We start from the raw sequence: 14,134 nt of genomic DNA, 5'->3' as shown, positions 1-14,134 counted from the left end.
ATCAGGAGGGTATTTATTGTCTTCACCCATCACATAAGGTGAGGGATTGCAAGATATCCAGAACTTTCTCCTCTAAAATCTAAAAGCCTCACGTGAGGGAAGACTTTTAATATGACTCCAAAAGCTCAATTCTAAGACTGCTGTTGTTTCTGAGAGAGAAGGTAGTGACTGCTCCAAATCTTCACAAACTTCTGAGAAGAGGGAAAGATCTAGTCATGATTCTCCTCATCATACCAGAAAAGCCTTAAAAAAGACCCATCCTGGATCTGCTGAAGGTTCCTCATCTGAAGAAAAACGTAAAAGGATTTCTTCTGATTCAAAATCGGAGGCCTCTACTCCTGCTTCTGCCCTTCTGTTGAAGCCTAAATCTTCCTCAGAACCAGCTTAAAAAAAACATAAAAAATGACTGTTAAAATATTGTTGACAGTACCGAAAACTTTGAAGCCATTCAACGATAGTGAATGGGAGCCCGATGACGCTTTCACTGCTGTTTTCTATACCCACGATGACAACATCGACGATAGTATCAGCAATGACTAAGACCACTTCTTCAACAATTACTACGTCTACAAGATCCATCGTTACAACCACGACGGTCACTTCCACTAAGACTGTGCAAACACTGTAGGCAACAGTATCGTCGTGGGTACTATTGACAACAAATGCATTGTCAATGGCACTGTTTGTTACCACCTCGTCGACGGCCGCCTTGTCGATTCACCATCGACAACCGATCCATCAACAACACAGTTCACGGCGCAAAATTTGGAAAAATCTGCAAAACCAAAGAAAAGACCTTGCCCACTGTTATTGCCTTCATTGTCGACGACCTTATCAGCAACTTTTTTTTCACCACAGCGTTTCCATGCTGATTACACATCAGCTGCTGAAGTGTTTTCTCTTGTAATCAGTCATCTATTGGATGTACAGGACTCTGATGACAACCAGGGGATGTTTTGAACAGCATACAGTCCCTCTGAACTACATGTAAAGTATGAAGATGATGATGATGAGGAACAAGATTATTATGAACCTGTGTACCAGAGTCACCATTGCCCAAGGCAACACCAGCAATATCACCCTCTTCTGCCACTACCAGCCATGGTCCAGGTTTCAGCTACTCTGGTGCAAGATTTACAAAGTATGCTGCAAGATTATTACAAGCGGTTCCCAAATCCGGCTGCAACACAACCATCAGCAGCACAGCCTCATACATCTCCAGATCATCTTCCTCCACCTTCTCCGCCGAGGATGACTCTGCAATCATGTATTGCTTTTCACCTTTAAGACGACCCTTCTTCATCAGGCAGTGATGATAGTAATGGAGAGAGGGAGGAAGGTGAGATAACTGACAAGCACACCACAAAAAGTGAATGAGATGACTACCGCATCCCTCAACCTTCCCCTCTACCACCTCATCAAGCAGATTCTCTACCTGCAAATATTGGTGCTTTCCACATGTTGATGGAGAGAGCAGCAAAGCATTTTCAACTGCCCATAACTATTAAGCAGACAGACTGCTTTCTTTATGTTTTTAAGGACCAATCTAGAAAGGCGATTAGAGAAATTCCAATTGTTGATTAGATATGGGAGGAAGGAGTTAAAATTGTGAATTTTGCCGGCCACTTCTCCTGCTGTCTTTCCTAGGATAGATAAAAAGTATAAGGCTCCAGAGGACACACCTGCTTGGTTAATTGTTCTCCTGATTCGGTGATTTCTCAGTTACATCTCCGCCGGACAAAGATGGTAGATGGTTGGATAACATTGACAAGCTATTCACTGTAATGTCTGGTACAACTGTCTGTGCTGCAAACTCCCTAGATATTCTGGAGCATTACGATTGCCAGATGTGGTCAGACATAGCTTTGTATCTAGATCAATTATCTGACAATAAGAAGTCTGAAGCCATGTATATTCTTCATGAGGGCGAAACAGAGGCTTCCAAGACTATTGACTGCGCAGTGGACATTGCATCCATTTGCTTCCACCAATTGGCAGGTTCGGCTGTGCTCCGATGTAAAGGTTGGCCTAAAGCCGTTTTGTTTCAGCTGGAAGTGCAAACCAAGGTCCTCAATATACCTTTGATTGCGACTCCTTGTTCGGAAAGCACGTCAATGACACTGTGCAATATATAAAGGCAGACACAAAGACAGCTTGATCTCTCTGAAAGCTTCTATACCGCAAGACTCATTTTCAAGGTGTGGGTGGCCATGGATCATATTCGTATCCGAGCGAATATGAAAGATACCAGCCGCAATCATATCAGCAGCCCTTTCAATTAGCCTACCACCAATATCAACCTTATCAACTTCCACCATCGGCAGCCTGTTCCTGGCATCCAAGAGGATAGCAGCCCATTTCCTCCAGAGACCCCGCTAGGAAACAGTGACACTTTCAAAGTGTCTGCTATATCTCCTTCCTAACAGCCAGGGGGTGCCAAAATATCCCTTTATTTAAATTAATGGAACAAAATAACAACAGACAGGTGGGCTTTAGACTTCATCGAACATGGTAATACTCTGGAGATCACTCAATTTCCGCCCCAGACTCCACTGACAAAATTTCTTCCAACCCAACTTTGTCTTCTATGTGAAGAAGTTATAGCCATGTTGTGAAAAAGAACCATAGCACATGTTCTACATTTACAGAAGGGAAAGGTTTTTTACTCCCATTTTTTCCTTGTAAGGAAGAAGTCAGGGGGGTGGTGTCCCATCCTCAACCTCAGGAAACTCAACAGTTACCTGAATAAACAATCTTTCTGCATGGTTTCCCTGCAAGAAATTCTCAAGTTCCTCAATCACAGGGATTTTCTCACACGTTTGCAACTCCAAAACACCTATTTTCATACACCATCCACCCCAACCATTGGAAATTCCTCAGGTGTACAGTAGCTGGTACTCACTATCAGTTCAAAGCTCTCCCCTTTGTTCTCCGATCTGCTCCCCGGATATTCACAAAGCTACTTGCTCCAGTGGCAGCTCACTTGCGACAACAGGACATTCAAGTTTTCCCATATCTCAACGACTGGTTGATAAAGACTCCATCTTCCCAGCAGGCGTTGAGGTATAATGCAAGGTGCCTTCATCTTTTTCAAACACTGGGTCTTACAGCAGATTTCCAGAAGTCTCGCCTTACGCAAGGATAACCTTTCTGGGAGCCACTCTCGACACATTACTCGACATGACATTCTCACAGCAGACATTTCCACTCTAGCTGATCTTCTGTCCAAAAGAAAGTGTGCTTCAGTTCGCGTAATGAAGCCTCTATTGGGCATGAGGTCTTCAGTCAATTTCTTAATACCTCATACTTGTCTCAAGATGCAACCTTTCCAAGAGCAATTGGACACCCAATGGGTCCAATCAGAAGGCAACTTTGATGACATCGTGAACATCCTGCCTGTCATGAAAGCAGCTCTTTGGTGGACAAACACCAACTACCTCTCAGCGGGCTAACTTTCCTTCCTCCCATTTCAACAGATGCTTATTTAGGAAGGATGTTGAGCTCATTTACAAGATTTACAGATTCAGGGCAAATGTATCCCAACACAAATGAAGATGCATAATCAACTTCCTAGAACTCAGTGCAATCGCACTGGCTCTTCAAGCTATTCTGCCAAGAGTTCAAGGTTCTGCTGTGCTGAAAAGAACAGACAACACAACACGTATGCATTACCTCAAAAACAAGGAGGTACACGGTCCAAGACTCTATCACAAGAAGCTTAAACAATCTGGCGCTGGGCACTGTGGCATCAAATGACCTTAAGGGCAGAACATCTCCCTGGAGTACTCAACTTTCTAGCAAACACCTTGAGCAGAACGTCCCGGAGGTGTCACGAATGGGAGCTGAACTAATTGGTCCTAGACATGATCTTTCAGCAATGGGGTTCACCCAGTCTGGATCTATTTGCATTAAAGAGAAAAAGGAATGCCAGTTTTACAGTTTTATGCCAGCAGGCACCAGCAAAAAGGATCTTGGGGGAATGCCCATTCGATGCAATGGTCTGGGATCTATGTCTACGCTTTCCCCCTGATTCCACTTATTACCACTTATTCCCGGAGTTCTTTGAAAGATCGATCGGAAGCTGCATGCCAGTTGATTCTCATAGCCCCACATTGACCCAGACAGCATTGGTTTATGGAGTTACTCATGCTGTCAACCACATCCAACTCAAGCCTCAATCGGATCTGTTGCAGTGTGGTCAGTTTCACGTATTCGTTGCGCTTTAGCTTCAGGCTTTAGGCCTTTATGCACTTTGCCCTGAATATATTTTATTCATTTGTTGACAGCTTAGAGCCTCTGTGCACTTTGCTCTACATGCTTTTTATTAGGCTTTGTACTGTTATTTTTAGAATAGCCAGTTCTATGGTGTTGTTTTGTTATTCATATCACACTGTTTTGCCTACTTCAGCACTGGAGTTCTCCATAACATATTTACTCTGTGCTTCAGTCAAGGATACAGTCTGGTACATTGCCGATAGACGTGGTAGGAGTTTAGACTTGGCATTCCTGCGTAGGGACATTTTGTGATCGCGATGACATGTTAGTTATAAAATCACTTCATTGTCCCAATACACGCAAGAGGGAGATTCCGACCAGAGACCCACAGCTAGACGCTGACTGCCTCGTTGCAGATGCCGAACGAGATCACAGGCCTTTGCTCGGGTATGAAGGCGTATGTCTCCCCGGTGATTCGGAAAGGCAAGCTAGAAGCTTAACATGCTGTGCTCTAAATAGAACAAGCAGAGGGAGAGTAGAAACTGTTAGGAAATATGATAGCTTTATTCTTATGTTTTACTCTCCTGGTGACTATTTCAATCCTACTGTGTTGTATTGTTCTGGTTATTGCGGCTCACGCCTTATATTCTAAAATACAGTTGTTTTATTAAAAACAGTATATAAAACCTATACTGTCTTTGTCATTTGTATATGAGACCATATTGTAAATGAGAGAGTTGGTTTGGATCTGAGTGACCACGACTTCCCTGAGAAGTTCCAAAGATGTCATGCGCTCGGCTGCCTAATCATTTCTTCCCCGTGGGAGAAATGAGGCACTGCTAGTTAGCCGGAGCAAAAACCGGATTTAGGGTGACAGAGTTCCTTACACGTGGGTCAGACTCAGTCTCCCACACCGTTATCGATCCTGCTGCCTAGAAATCCAGTAGTCTCATTTAGGATAATGAGAGTCCACGCGACATGGCGCGGCCAACGATTGGTCTGGCTCTAATGTTTAGGTCCGACTGACTCTCTTGGTCTCATATATATTTTGACTCCTCGGTTCCGTATACGGAGACGTCCGTGGGGCTGAGGCTTTCCGCCGCCACAGGATAGGTGCTTCCTATTGCTTAGTGGTTGGTTGTTCAAGCTTGAACTTTGAAAGGAAAAACCCCGATAATGGTGTGCCTTCTCTGACCTGGAGCTATTTTTTATAAATGGCGAATCCTAATGTAGTGAATATAGCAATCAATATGCGTCACCCGCTCACAGGACATCTGATAGCACATGGACTAACAGTCCAGGGGGGTCCAGTCACTTTTGTGGTGGATGCCCATGCAGCCTATAGGACAGAACTTTTTTATTCTTGGGTCGCATTTCCAGCGGTAGATGGGGTACAAATACTTTTCACGAATACACTGTTGCGAATGTCCCTGGACAATACAGGGCTTACGCTTATTTAGAAATACCTCTATCTTATCAAGAACACCATAATTGGCTTGATGGCGCCCTCCCACACACAGTTGCACAAGTTAGGTTAGGTCCACTGAGTAATGATGGTCCTACCTGTATATGAGATCATATTGGAAATAAGAGAGTTGGTTTGGATCTGAGTGACCACGACTTCCCTGAGAAGTTCCAAAGATGTCATGCGCTCGGCTGCCAAATCATTCCTTCCTCCTGGGAAAAATGAGGCACTGCTAGTTAGCCGGAGCAAAAACCGGATTTAGGGTGACAGAGTTCCTTACACGTGGGTCAGACTCAGTCTCCCACACCGTTATCGATCCTGCTGCCTAGAAATCCAGTAGTCTCATTTAGGATAATGAGAGCCCACGCGACACTGTTGTCAATGAACAATCACCAGGTCATCCACCCAGACCAGACTTCGCTACACTTAGCAGCTTGGCTCCTGAGCACCATGAGCTAGAGCACCTAGACCTCCCAGACGATTGCCATAGGATTCTTGCGCAAGCTGCAGCCTACTGTACCAACAAAACATATTCCCTCAAATGGAAGCGTTTTTGTATTTGGTGCGAAAAATCTAATATACATCCTATCATGTCTCCTGAACAGGTGTTGCCGTTTTTGCTATCGTTAGCTCAGTCTGGCCTAACTCACTTCACTGTCAAAGTGCATTTGGCTGCAATGTCAAGGTATAGACAAACTCTGGGTTCTGCTTCCTTATGGTCGCACAGATTGATCTTGACTCTTGAGGATATTTCAACCAATAAAATCATCCCTACCTACATGGCAGCTTAACATTGTGTTGTCCCAAATGATTAAATAACCATTTGAGCCAGTCCACAGATCTGTGCTAAAATTCCTCGCTTGGAAGGTGGCTATCTTATTAGCCCTTACTTCTGCTAGGAGAGTAAGTGAAATTCAAGCATTCACTCTCAAGAAACCTTTCCCTCAATTCAAAGACAACATGGTGAACCAATCCCAAGTTCATTCCAAAGGTACCTACCGATTTTCATCTCAATCAACCAGTTATGCTTAAACATTTTTCCCTAATCCACAAACACAAGCTGAACAAACACTGCATTCTCTTGATGTCAAGAGATGTCTGAAATTTTATTTGCAATGAGCTAAAGATATCAACACAACTGATGAACTCTTTGTGGCCTATGGCAGCAACAATAAGGGCAACCAGTCTAGTCTAGTCTAGTGAGATGGATATCGTCTACTATCCAGTTCTGCCACTGTAAGGTGGGCAGGCTTTGCAACAGAAAACAAAAGCACACTCAACTAGAGCAATTGCCACAACACTGGCTCTATTTGTTGGGTTGTCCATTGAAAATATCTGTCCTTCTGCAACTTGAAAGAGCAAGCACACCTTAACCCAGCAATACTATTTGGATGCAGCGCATACTTCTGATACAACCATGGATCAAGCAGTCTGCCCATCTGTCTGTCTATCTATCTATCTATCTATCTATCTATCTATCTATCTATCTATCTATCTATCTATCTATCTATCTATCTATCTATCTATCTATCTATCTATCTAGCTATCTAGCTATCTATCTAGAATCTTACGCCCACCATCCGCTATTTTATTCATGGCTACTTTGGTTATGTATTGCACTGCTAACTATTCTGATTCAAGCATGTGAATCTATGAAAGATGTCCCCATACTGGAGAAAGAATTAGTTGCTTACCTGTAACTCTCGTTCTCCAGTATTGATATCGTTTGTAGACTCACATGCGACCCACTCGCCTCCCCTCAGAGGCTCTCCTTTTTGGCTGGTGAGGTATTTCCTACTAGTGCTTAGAAAATCTGAGGGAAGGTGCCACTACTGGGAGTGTTCTGGAGGGTGCTGTTGCCTGATTGGTCATTGGCCAACTTCAGTAATTTTTTTTAAAAAGGACATAGATAGGCTGTAAGATGAACTATTCAATCCCTTTGCAGCCTATTATACTGATATATATTGCTTACTATTGTACTGTGGGACTCCCACTTCAACAACGGGGAATGAATCCATAAAATATATCAATACTGGAGAACAAGAGTTACAAGTAAGTAACAAATTATTTGCATCAAATTGCATCATTCTTGGGCTGGCGCAAACCTTTAGAAAATCTGGGCCATACAGAGAGGTCCTAGTTTACGATGCCTCCTGCGGCACACAGGGCCGCTAAAGGTTCATTTTTTTAATGCTCCGGTGGTGAAGTGTCCCAGCCCATATTAACATATGGACCCCTTTCATGCATGTGTGAAAGGGGCGTTCCATGGGTGTTGCTGTGGGTGTTCCCACGCAACATCCATGGAATCGAAAGGAATCTGATGCATTTTCAGATTTACAAGTCTGGAAATGCATCAGATTTCTACGCCACCTCAGGGGTGGCGTTAAAGTGGTGCAACGGGGAGAAATAACATTATTTCTCCCCTTATTTTCCTTCTTCTATGTGTTCTGCATTCTGCACATAAACAATCATCCCTGCAAAGCAGCCACCCTTGCACACTGGTGCAAGGGTGCCTGCATTGGCGCTCGTATAGGAAAGTACCCTCTTTCTTGGCATGGTTAAACCCATTTTAAACCCATTTTCTTCCTGTTGTCAGTGTGTTTGACTGTATTCACTGGGATCCTGCTAAACAGGACCCCAGTGATTATTCTCGCTCCCTTTAAACTTGATTACTTAAACCACATACACCCCACGTTTGGCATACTGGTGTCCCCATGTAAGTCCGTAGTATACGGTACCCAGGTCATTGGGGTACCAGGGGATCCCCCATGCACTGCAGCATGTATTAGGCCACCCATAGGGAGCCCATGTAAAATGTGACTGTAGGCCTGCCATTGCAGCCTGCATGAAAAGGTGCATGCTCCTTTTCAGTACAGTTCATTGCAAAAAGGTCACTGTAAGTCCCCCCTATGGTAGGCTCTCCTAGTCCATAGGGCAGGGTGCAACTGCCTGTGTGTGAGGGCACTCCTGCACTAGAGAGCATGACTTCTAGACACTGCCTACACTACAGTAATAGGGGATACCTGGACCTGGTATAAGATGTATGCACCTTAGGTACCCACCACACACTAGGCCAGCTACCTATAGTTAGGCAACAATTTGTGCACCAGTGCAAGGGACAAGGATAGAAATGCTCTGTATCTTATAGATACAGCACATTCCTGCCCTTTTGTTTTAATGCAGGGTGGCGCAGGAAAAAAGGCTTGCGGCGCTGCCCTGCACCAAAGCTTAGTAAATGTGACCCTAAATTTAATGCTACCACTTAATGTAAGAATAATGGTTCAAGATTACAAATCTTTACCTTTCATAATTTTGAGTCGCACACTCATCCCTTGATCCAACTGTCCCTCAACTGTGCTGGAAGGAGGTGTGTGGTGCTTGAGTGAAGTGTCTAGCAGAAGTAGAAATATACAAGTGGAACATGGATTCAGTAAAAAGGGATAGTGATGAAAAGGGTTAGGTGCTGTGGTTCAAAATATCTGTATCACCTCAAAATGGTTTGAAGCTACAAGTGATGTATCAGCAGGAAGGAGAGGCACCTTCTACACATGGCATCTGTTCTCAAAAACTAGATACTTTGGAGCTTATTATTTAGAGGCTTGTGCTGCCAGAGTGTCACATTTTCTGGAACTCAGCGGTGCAAAACTCTGAACCTTATCTATGAGGCCATGCAAATCCACTTTGTGTGGCTTTTCATGGCCTCATAGATATGGAGTAAGGCAAAGCAGCACAAGTCACTGCGTTGCCTTACTGTACACCAGGAAGCGTTCCATTGCAGTGTGTTTTCCAATGCAATACCCATAGATTTTGATGCTGCCCCAGATTTACACCATCACGTAAACCCAGAGAAACGCCAAAACCATACACCTTACCAGAGCTGGTGCATCAAGGAGAAATATTTGTATTTCCCCTCCTTTGTCACTCTTTGAAAACACCTCTCTGGATTGGTGCCCCTTCCTACACAAAAACAATCCTGCATGCAATGCGGACACCCTTGCACCATGGTGCAAGGGTGTAGGAAGCTGGCCTAGTGAGTGATGAGCACCTATGGTGTTATCACTTTATAAAAGGTCCAGGGATCCCCTATTAGTGAAGTGTAGGCAATGTCTAGTAAGCCAGGGCTCTCTAGAGGTAGATGTCGATGAGCAGGCAAGACTTGTCTAGGAGCCATGCAAAGCTTATGCAATACCACTATAGTCACACAGCACTACCACACATAAAAGAACCACACAGTGTTGCAAAAATAAAGGTAATTTATTAGAGTAACACAAATACTAGAATACCAATAGACAGCCCCCAACTGGAGGTAAGTAAAGACACTATTATATACACATTAGCAATCATTAAAGAGCATAGAAAGTAATAAGCAGTGGCAAAAGCAATAGAAAACTATGTAGGCCCTAAAGGAGGGCCAAACCATATACTAAGAAAGTGGAATGATCCCCAACGACCAGGAGAGCAGAAGTAAGTACCTGGTTTTACCCAAACCCAACAGGAGGATTTTGGAAAAGTATTGTGCAAGCCACAAACAAGACTAGAAGAACCCAAAGGTGGATTCTGGCAGAAGAGAACCTGCAAAGGAAAGGGACCAAGTCTAGTTTGTGATGGAGTGTCCTGTTGTGGCAGGGGCCACTACCCACCCTTTTGTGGATGCAGGACCACGTCAACGGAGGACGAAGAAGACCAGCAGTGCAGAACGGGAGATAAAGAGAAGTTCCTGAAGTGATGCAGATGGTGTCCCACATCATCCGTCAAGTTGCAGCTGATCAGTGGTGCTGGAGAACTACCAACAAGCCTTGGCAAGTGCAAAAGAAGAAGAAGACGAGTTGCAAGGCTGAAGAGGACCAGTAGATCCCAGAGGACTCGACCCAACGAGGGGAGTCTGGGGTGACTCTCAGCAGTCAGGAGAATCTCTGGCAGCAGGCCCCTCAGTTGCAGTGAGACCCACTCAGACGGGTTTCTGCCCTCCTGCTGCTTGACCTGCTCAAGCCTAGGAGGGCAGAACAAAGGATTTCCTTTGGGAGAGAGAGGTAACACTCTTTGGAAATAGGTGTTACATGGCTTTGGAGGGGTAGCCTCCCCAAGCTACTTTTATGCTTTGAAGGGCACATTTGGTCCTCTTCTTGCATGAACCAGTGTGCACCGGTTCAGGGACCTTCAGTCCCTGCTCTGGTGCAAAACTGGGCAATGGAAAGGGGAGTAACCACTCACCTGTCCATCACCACCCCAGGAGTGGTGCCCAGAGCTCCTCCAGGTGGCCACTTGATTCTGCCATCTTGAATCCAATGAGGGCAGGGCCTCTAAGAGCATCTGATTAGCCAGGTCAGGCAGGTGACGTCTCAGCCCTCTCATGATAGGTGGTCACCTTGCTAGGTGACCAATCCCCCTTTCAGGGCTATTTAAGGTCTCCCTCTTGGGTGAGTCCTCAGATTCGACATGCAAGACTTCAGCAGGACTCCTCTGCAATATTTGCTTCGACTTCTGGCCACTGAAACTGCAACAGGACTCCACAGAAACCTACAATCTGCAACTACAGCCACAACTCTGCTCTGCAACATTGTTTCTCTGGCTCCTTCTAGCAACTGCAACATTTCCCCAGCTGTGCATCCTCTGAGGGCAGCAAGTTTTCAGTCCGCACAAGAAGCAAGAAGGAATCTCCCTTGGAGTGAAAGAGTCACTCCCCTGCCTCTGCAGGCACCAACTGCAACAACAACTGGCTGCGTGAATCTCCTCTCCTCCAGAGCTTCGTGGATCCTGTGTTACAGGTGGTGGTCTAGAGCGGTCCCCTCAGTCCTCTCTTCAGACTTGGGAGGCGGTAAGTCCTTGTCTTTCCAGGTAGGACAGTCTCCCCATGCACTGTTTTTTTTGCAGCTACCAAGGCTTGTTGGTATCTCCTCCGAGGGCCCTTAAGGCTCTGAGTAGCCCCAGCTGCCAGCACTCCTCCCTGCTATGCACAGCCTTCTGTGTTCTTCTCCTGTGACGTTTTTACTCCTTACTAGGTGTGCTGCATGGGTCTCACCGCGATTTATGTGCTTGCTGCCTGTGAGTCATCTGTGGGGGCAGCCACCTCTTCTTTTGACTCTCCTACTTGCTGAGGGTCAACCGGGACTCCCTTCCGGGGGCTGAGTCCCCATGGACCATGCTGGTCCCCGGCTGCTCCACTTTTCTTCGTTCGTGACATTTGCCTTAGTCAAGACTTGTTGGTGGTTTTCCCACACCACAGACCAACTACAATTCTTCATCCAGCATGGGACATCGACTGCATTACTCAGTAACTCTTCAGCTGCTCCAGGGCTGCATTGCTGACCGCCTTTGTCTCACCATCGACTAGATCCTGCATCCACAGATGGGTCAGTAGTAGCTTCTACCACCACTGGACACTCCACCGTGAACTGGACTTGGTGCCCTTCTTTTCCAGGTCTTCCTCTTCCAGGATCCACCTTTGGTTTCTTGCAGTCTTGTCTGGGTCTTGCAATATCCTTCTCTGAAGTCATTTTGGTGGATTTGGTGAGAACCAGTTACTTACCTCTTTTCTCCTAGTCGCTGGGGGGCACACTGGTACTTACCTTATGGGTTTTCTAGTTCCTCGAGCTCCCCTCTACCAATTTCCCTTCCTTGGGTGGGGGCCTGACTTTTGCATTCCACTTTCTTAGTATATGGTTTGATCCCCCCCCCAGGCCTTCAGTAGTGTCTATTGTTTTCCCTGTTTTCTATTGCATTCTCTGCTAATTCCTGAATGCTACTGTACATATAATAGTGTGTTTTACTTACCTCCAGTTGAGGTATTGCCTATATAGTATTTTAGTATTTTTGTTACTAAAATAAAGTACCTTTATTTTTGTAATACTGTGTGGTTCTTTCATATGTGTAAGTGCTATGTGACTACAGTGGTATTGCATAAGCTTTGCATGTCTCCTAGATAAGTCTTGGCCGTTCATTCACAGCTACCTCTAGAGAGCCTGGCTTCCTAGACACTGACTACACCATACTAATAGGGGATACATGGAGCTGGTATAAGGTGATAATACCATAGGTACTCACCACACACCAGGCCAGCTTCCTACAGTACCTAAGTACCATATACTAGGGACTTATAAGGGGGCACCAATATGCCAAATGTGGGGAGTGCAAAGTCCTAGGCAATCACATTTTGAGGGAGAGAGCACAATCACTGGAGTCCTGGTTAGCAGGATCCCAGTAAAAACAGTCAAAGCATACTGACCACAGGCAAAAAAGTGGGGGTAACCTTGACAAAAAGAGAGTACATTCCTACAATGGGGGCCTGCATAGGCGCTATGCAGCCTCATGTGCGCCAGCTCCAGGTGGAAAGACAGGAATTCACAGAATTTCATAAATACTGTGTATTTCTGCCCTTTCACTTTGGCGTAGGGCAGTGCAGCAATGCTTAGGGTGCTGCCCTACGCCAATTCCCTAAAAATAAGCCCCTATTCGCCAAATTAGGAAAAGACTTGCATTTGTAGAAGGGCCTATCCAGACTTATGATGGCATAGTATATAATTATATGGTAAATTTATTAATGGGTTGGTGGTTGAATCCCTTGGAGGTTGCAGATTTCCTCATTTTACATGCTATGTACTATTTACTTCTGCTAAATGTAATGGTAAGAGCTTTAAATCAATGTAACAATGTCTCCGCCTTCATTCCAGAGAGCTCCCTGCTTCTGCATGCTGGAGACATCATTGTGAAACCTGGCCGCAGTGCCATCACATGTCAGGACAGCAGCTGTTTTTGGCCCAAATCTAGTGATGGAACCGTTAAAGTACCCTACACTGTCAGTGGTTTCGGTGAGTGTTTTTCTGCCCGAGGGGTGGAGATTATGGGCTAGATATATCAAATATTTTTGCAAACGCAAACGGCCCAACAGGCCGTTTACGATCCCAAAAATGCGTTTTGGTATGTAACAAGTCTAATTTGCGATTCAGTAACTTGTTACCAAATCACAAGTTGGATTTGCGACTACATACCCATTCGGTATTAGGAAGAGGCATTTCAAGGGCGTCCCTTCATAATACCGAATCGCAGAGGTATGTATGATTGGTTTGTGACCGTGAATGCGGTTGCAAAACAATTGCAGTTACCACCTACTTCAAGTAGGTGGTAACCCATTCGCATAGGGGAAGGGGTCCCCAAGGGACCCCTGCCCCTTTGTGAATGCATGCGGAAACATTGTTTAAGAGCAGGCACTGCCTACTCTGAAAAAATGAAAAGAAAACTTTTTTATTTTTCATTTTTAAATGTTCCCATTTTCCTTTAAGAAGAAACTCCTGGAGTTTCATACATTCCAATAGCGATTACTTAATTATGATTCGCTAAAAATCACAATTAGGTAATCGCTATTGTAAAAAATTATACATATGGCCCCATATCCTTTAAAATTATATACTATGTTTATTTTGAATGTCTTCAGTTATTCCTTTTTACAAGATCTTCATT

General features: G+C 44.8%; 1 protein-coding gene across 1 annotated transcript in view; it reads left to right on the top strand.

The window, feature by feature from the left end:
- The window catches only part of LOC138283728 (embryonic protein UVS.2-like), an 83,604-nt gene that overhangs the window by 24,499 nt on the left and 44,971 nt on the right, over nucleotides 1-14,134 (top strand). The window contains exon 4 of the mRNA XM_069221773.1: nucleotides 13,348-13,485. Within this exon, the coding sequence (XP_069077874.1) occupies nucleotides 13,348-13,485 (138 nt within the window). The remainder of the gene's footprint in view (nucleotides 1-13,347; nucleotides 13,486-14,134) is intronic.

Source organism: Pleurodeles waltl, chromosome 3_1, assembly GCF_031143425.1.
Source record: "Pleurodeles waltl isolate 20211129_DDA chromosome 3_1, aPleWal1.hap1.20221129, whole genome shotgun sequence".
Taxonomy (NCBI): domain Eukaryota; kingdom Metazoa; phylum Chordata; class Amphibia; order Caudata; family Salamandridae; genus Pleurodeles; species Pleurodeles waltl.
Note: the sequence above shows the minus strand (reverse complement) of the source record. Positions and strands in the feature narration are given on the sequence as shown.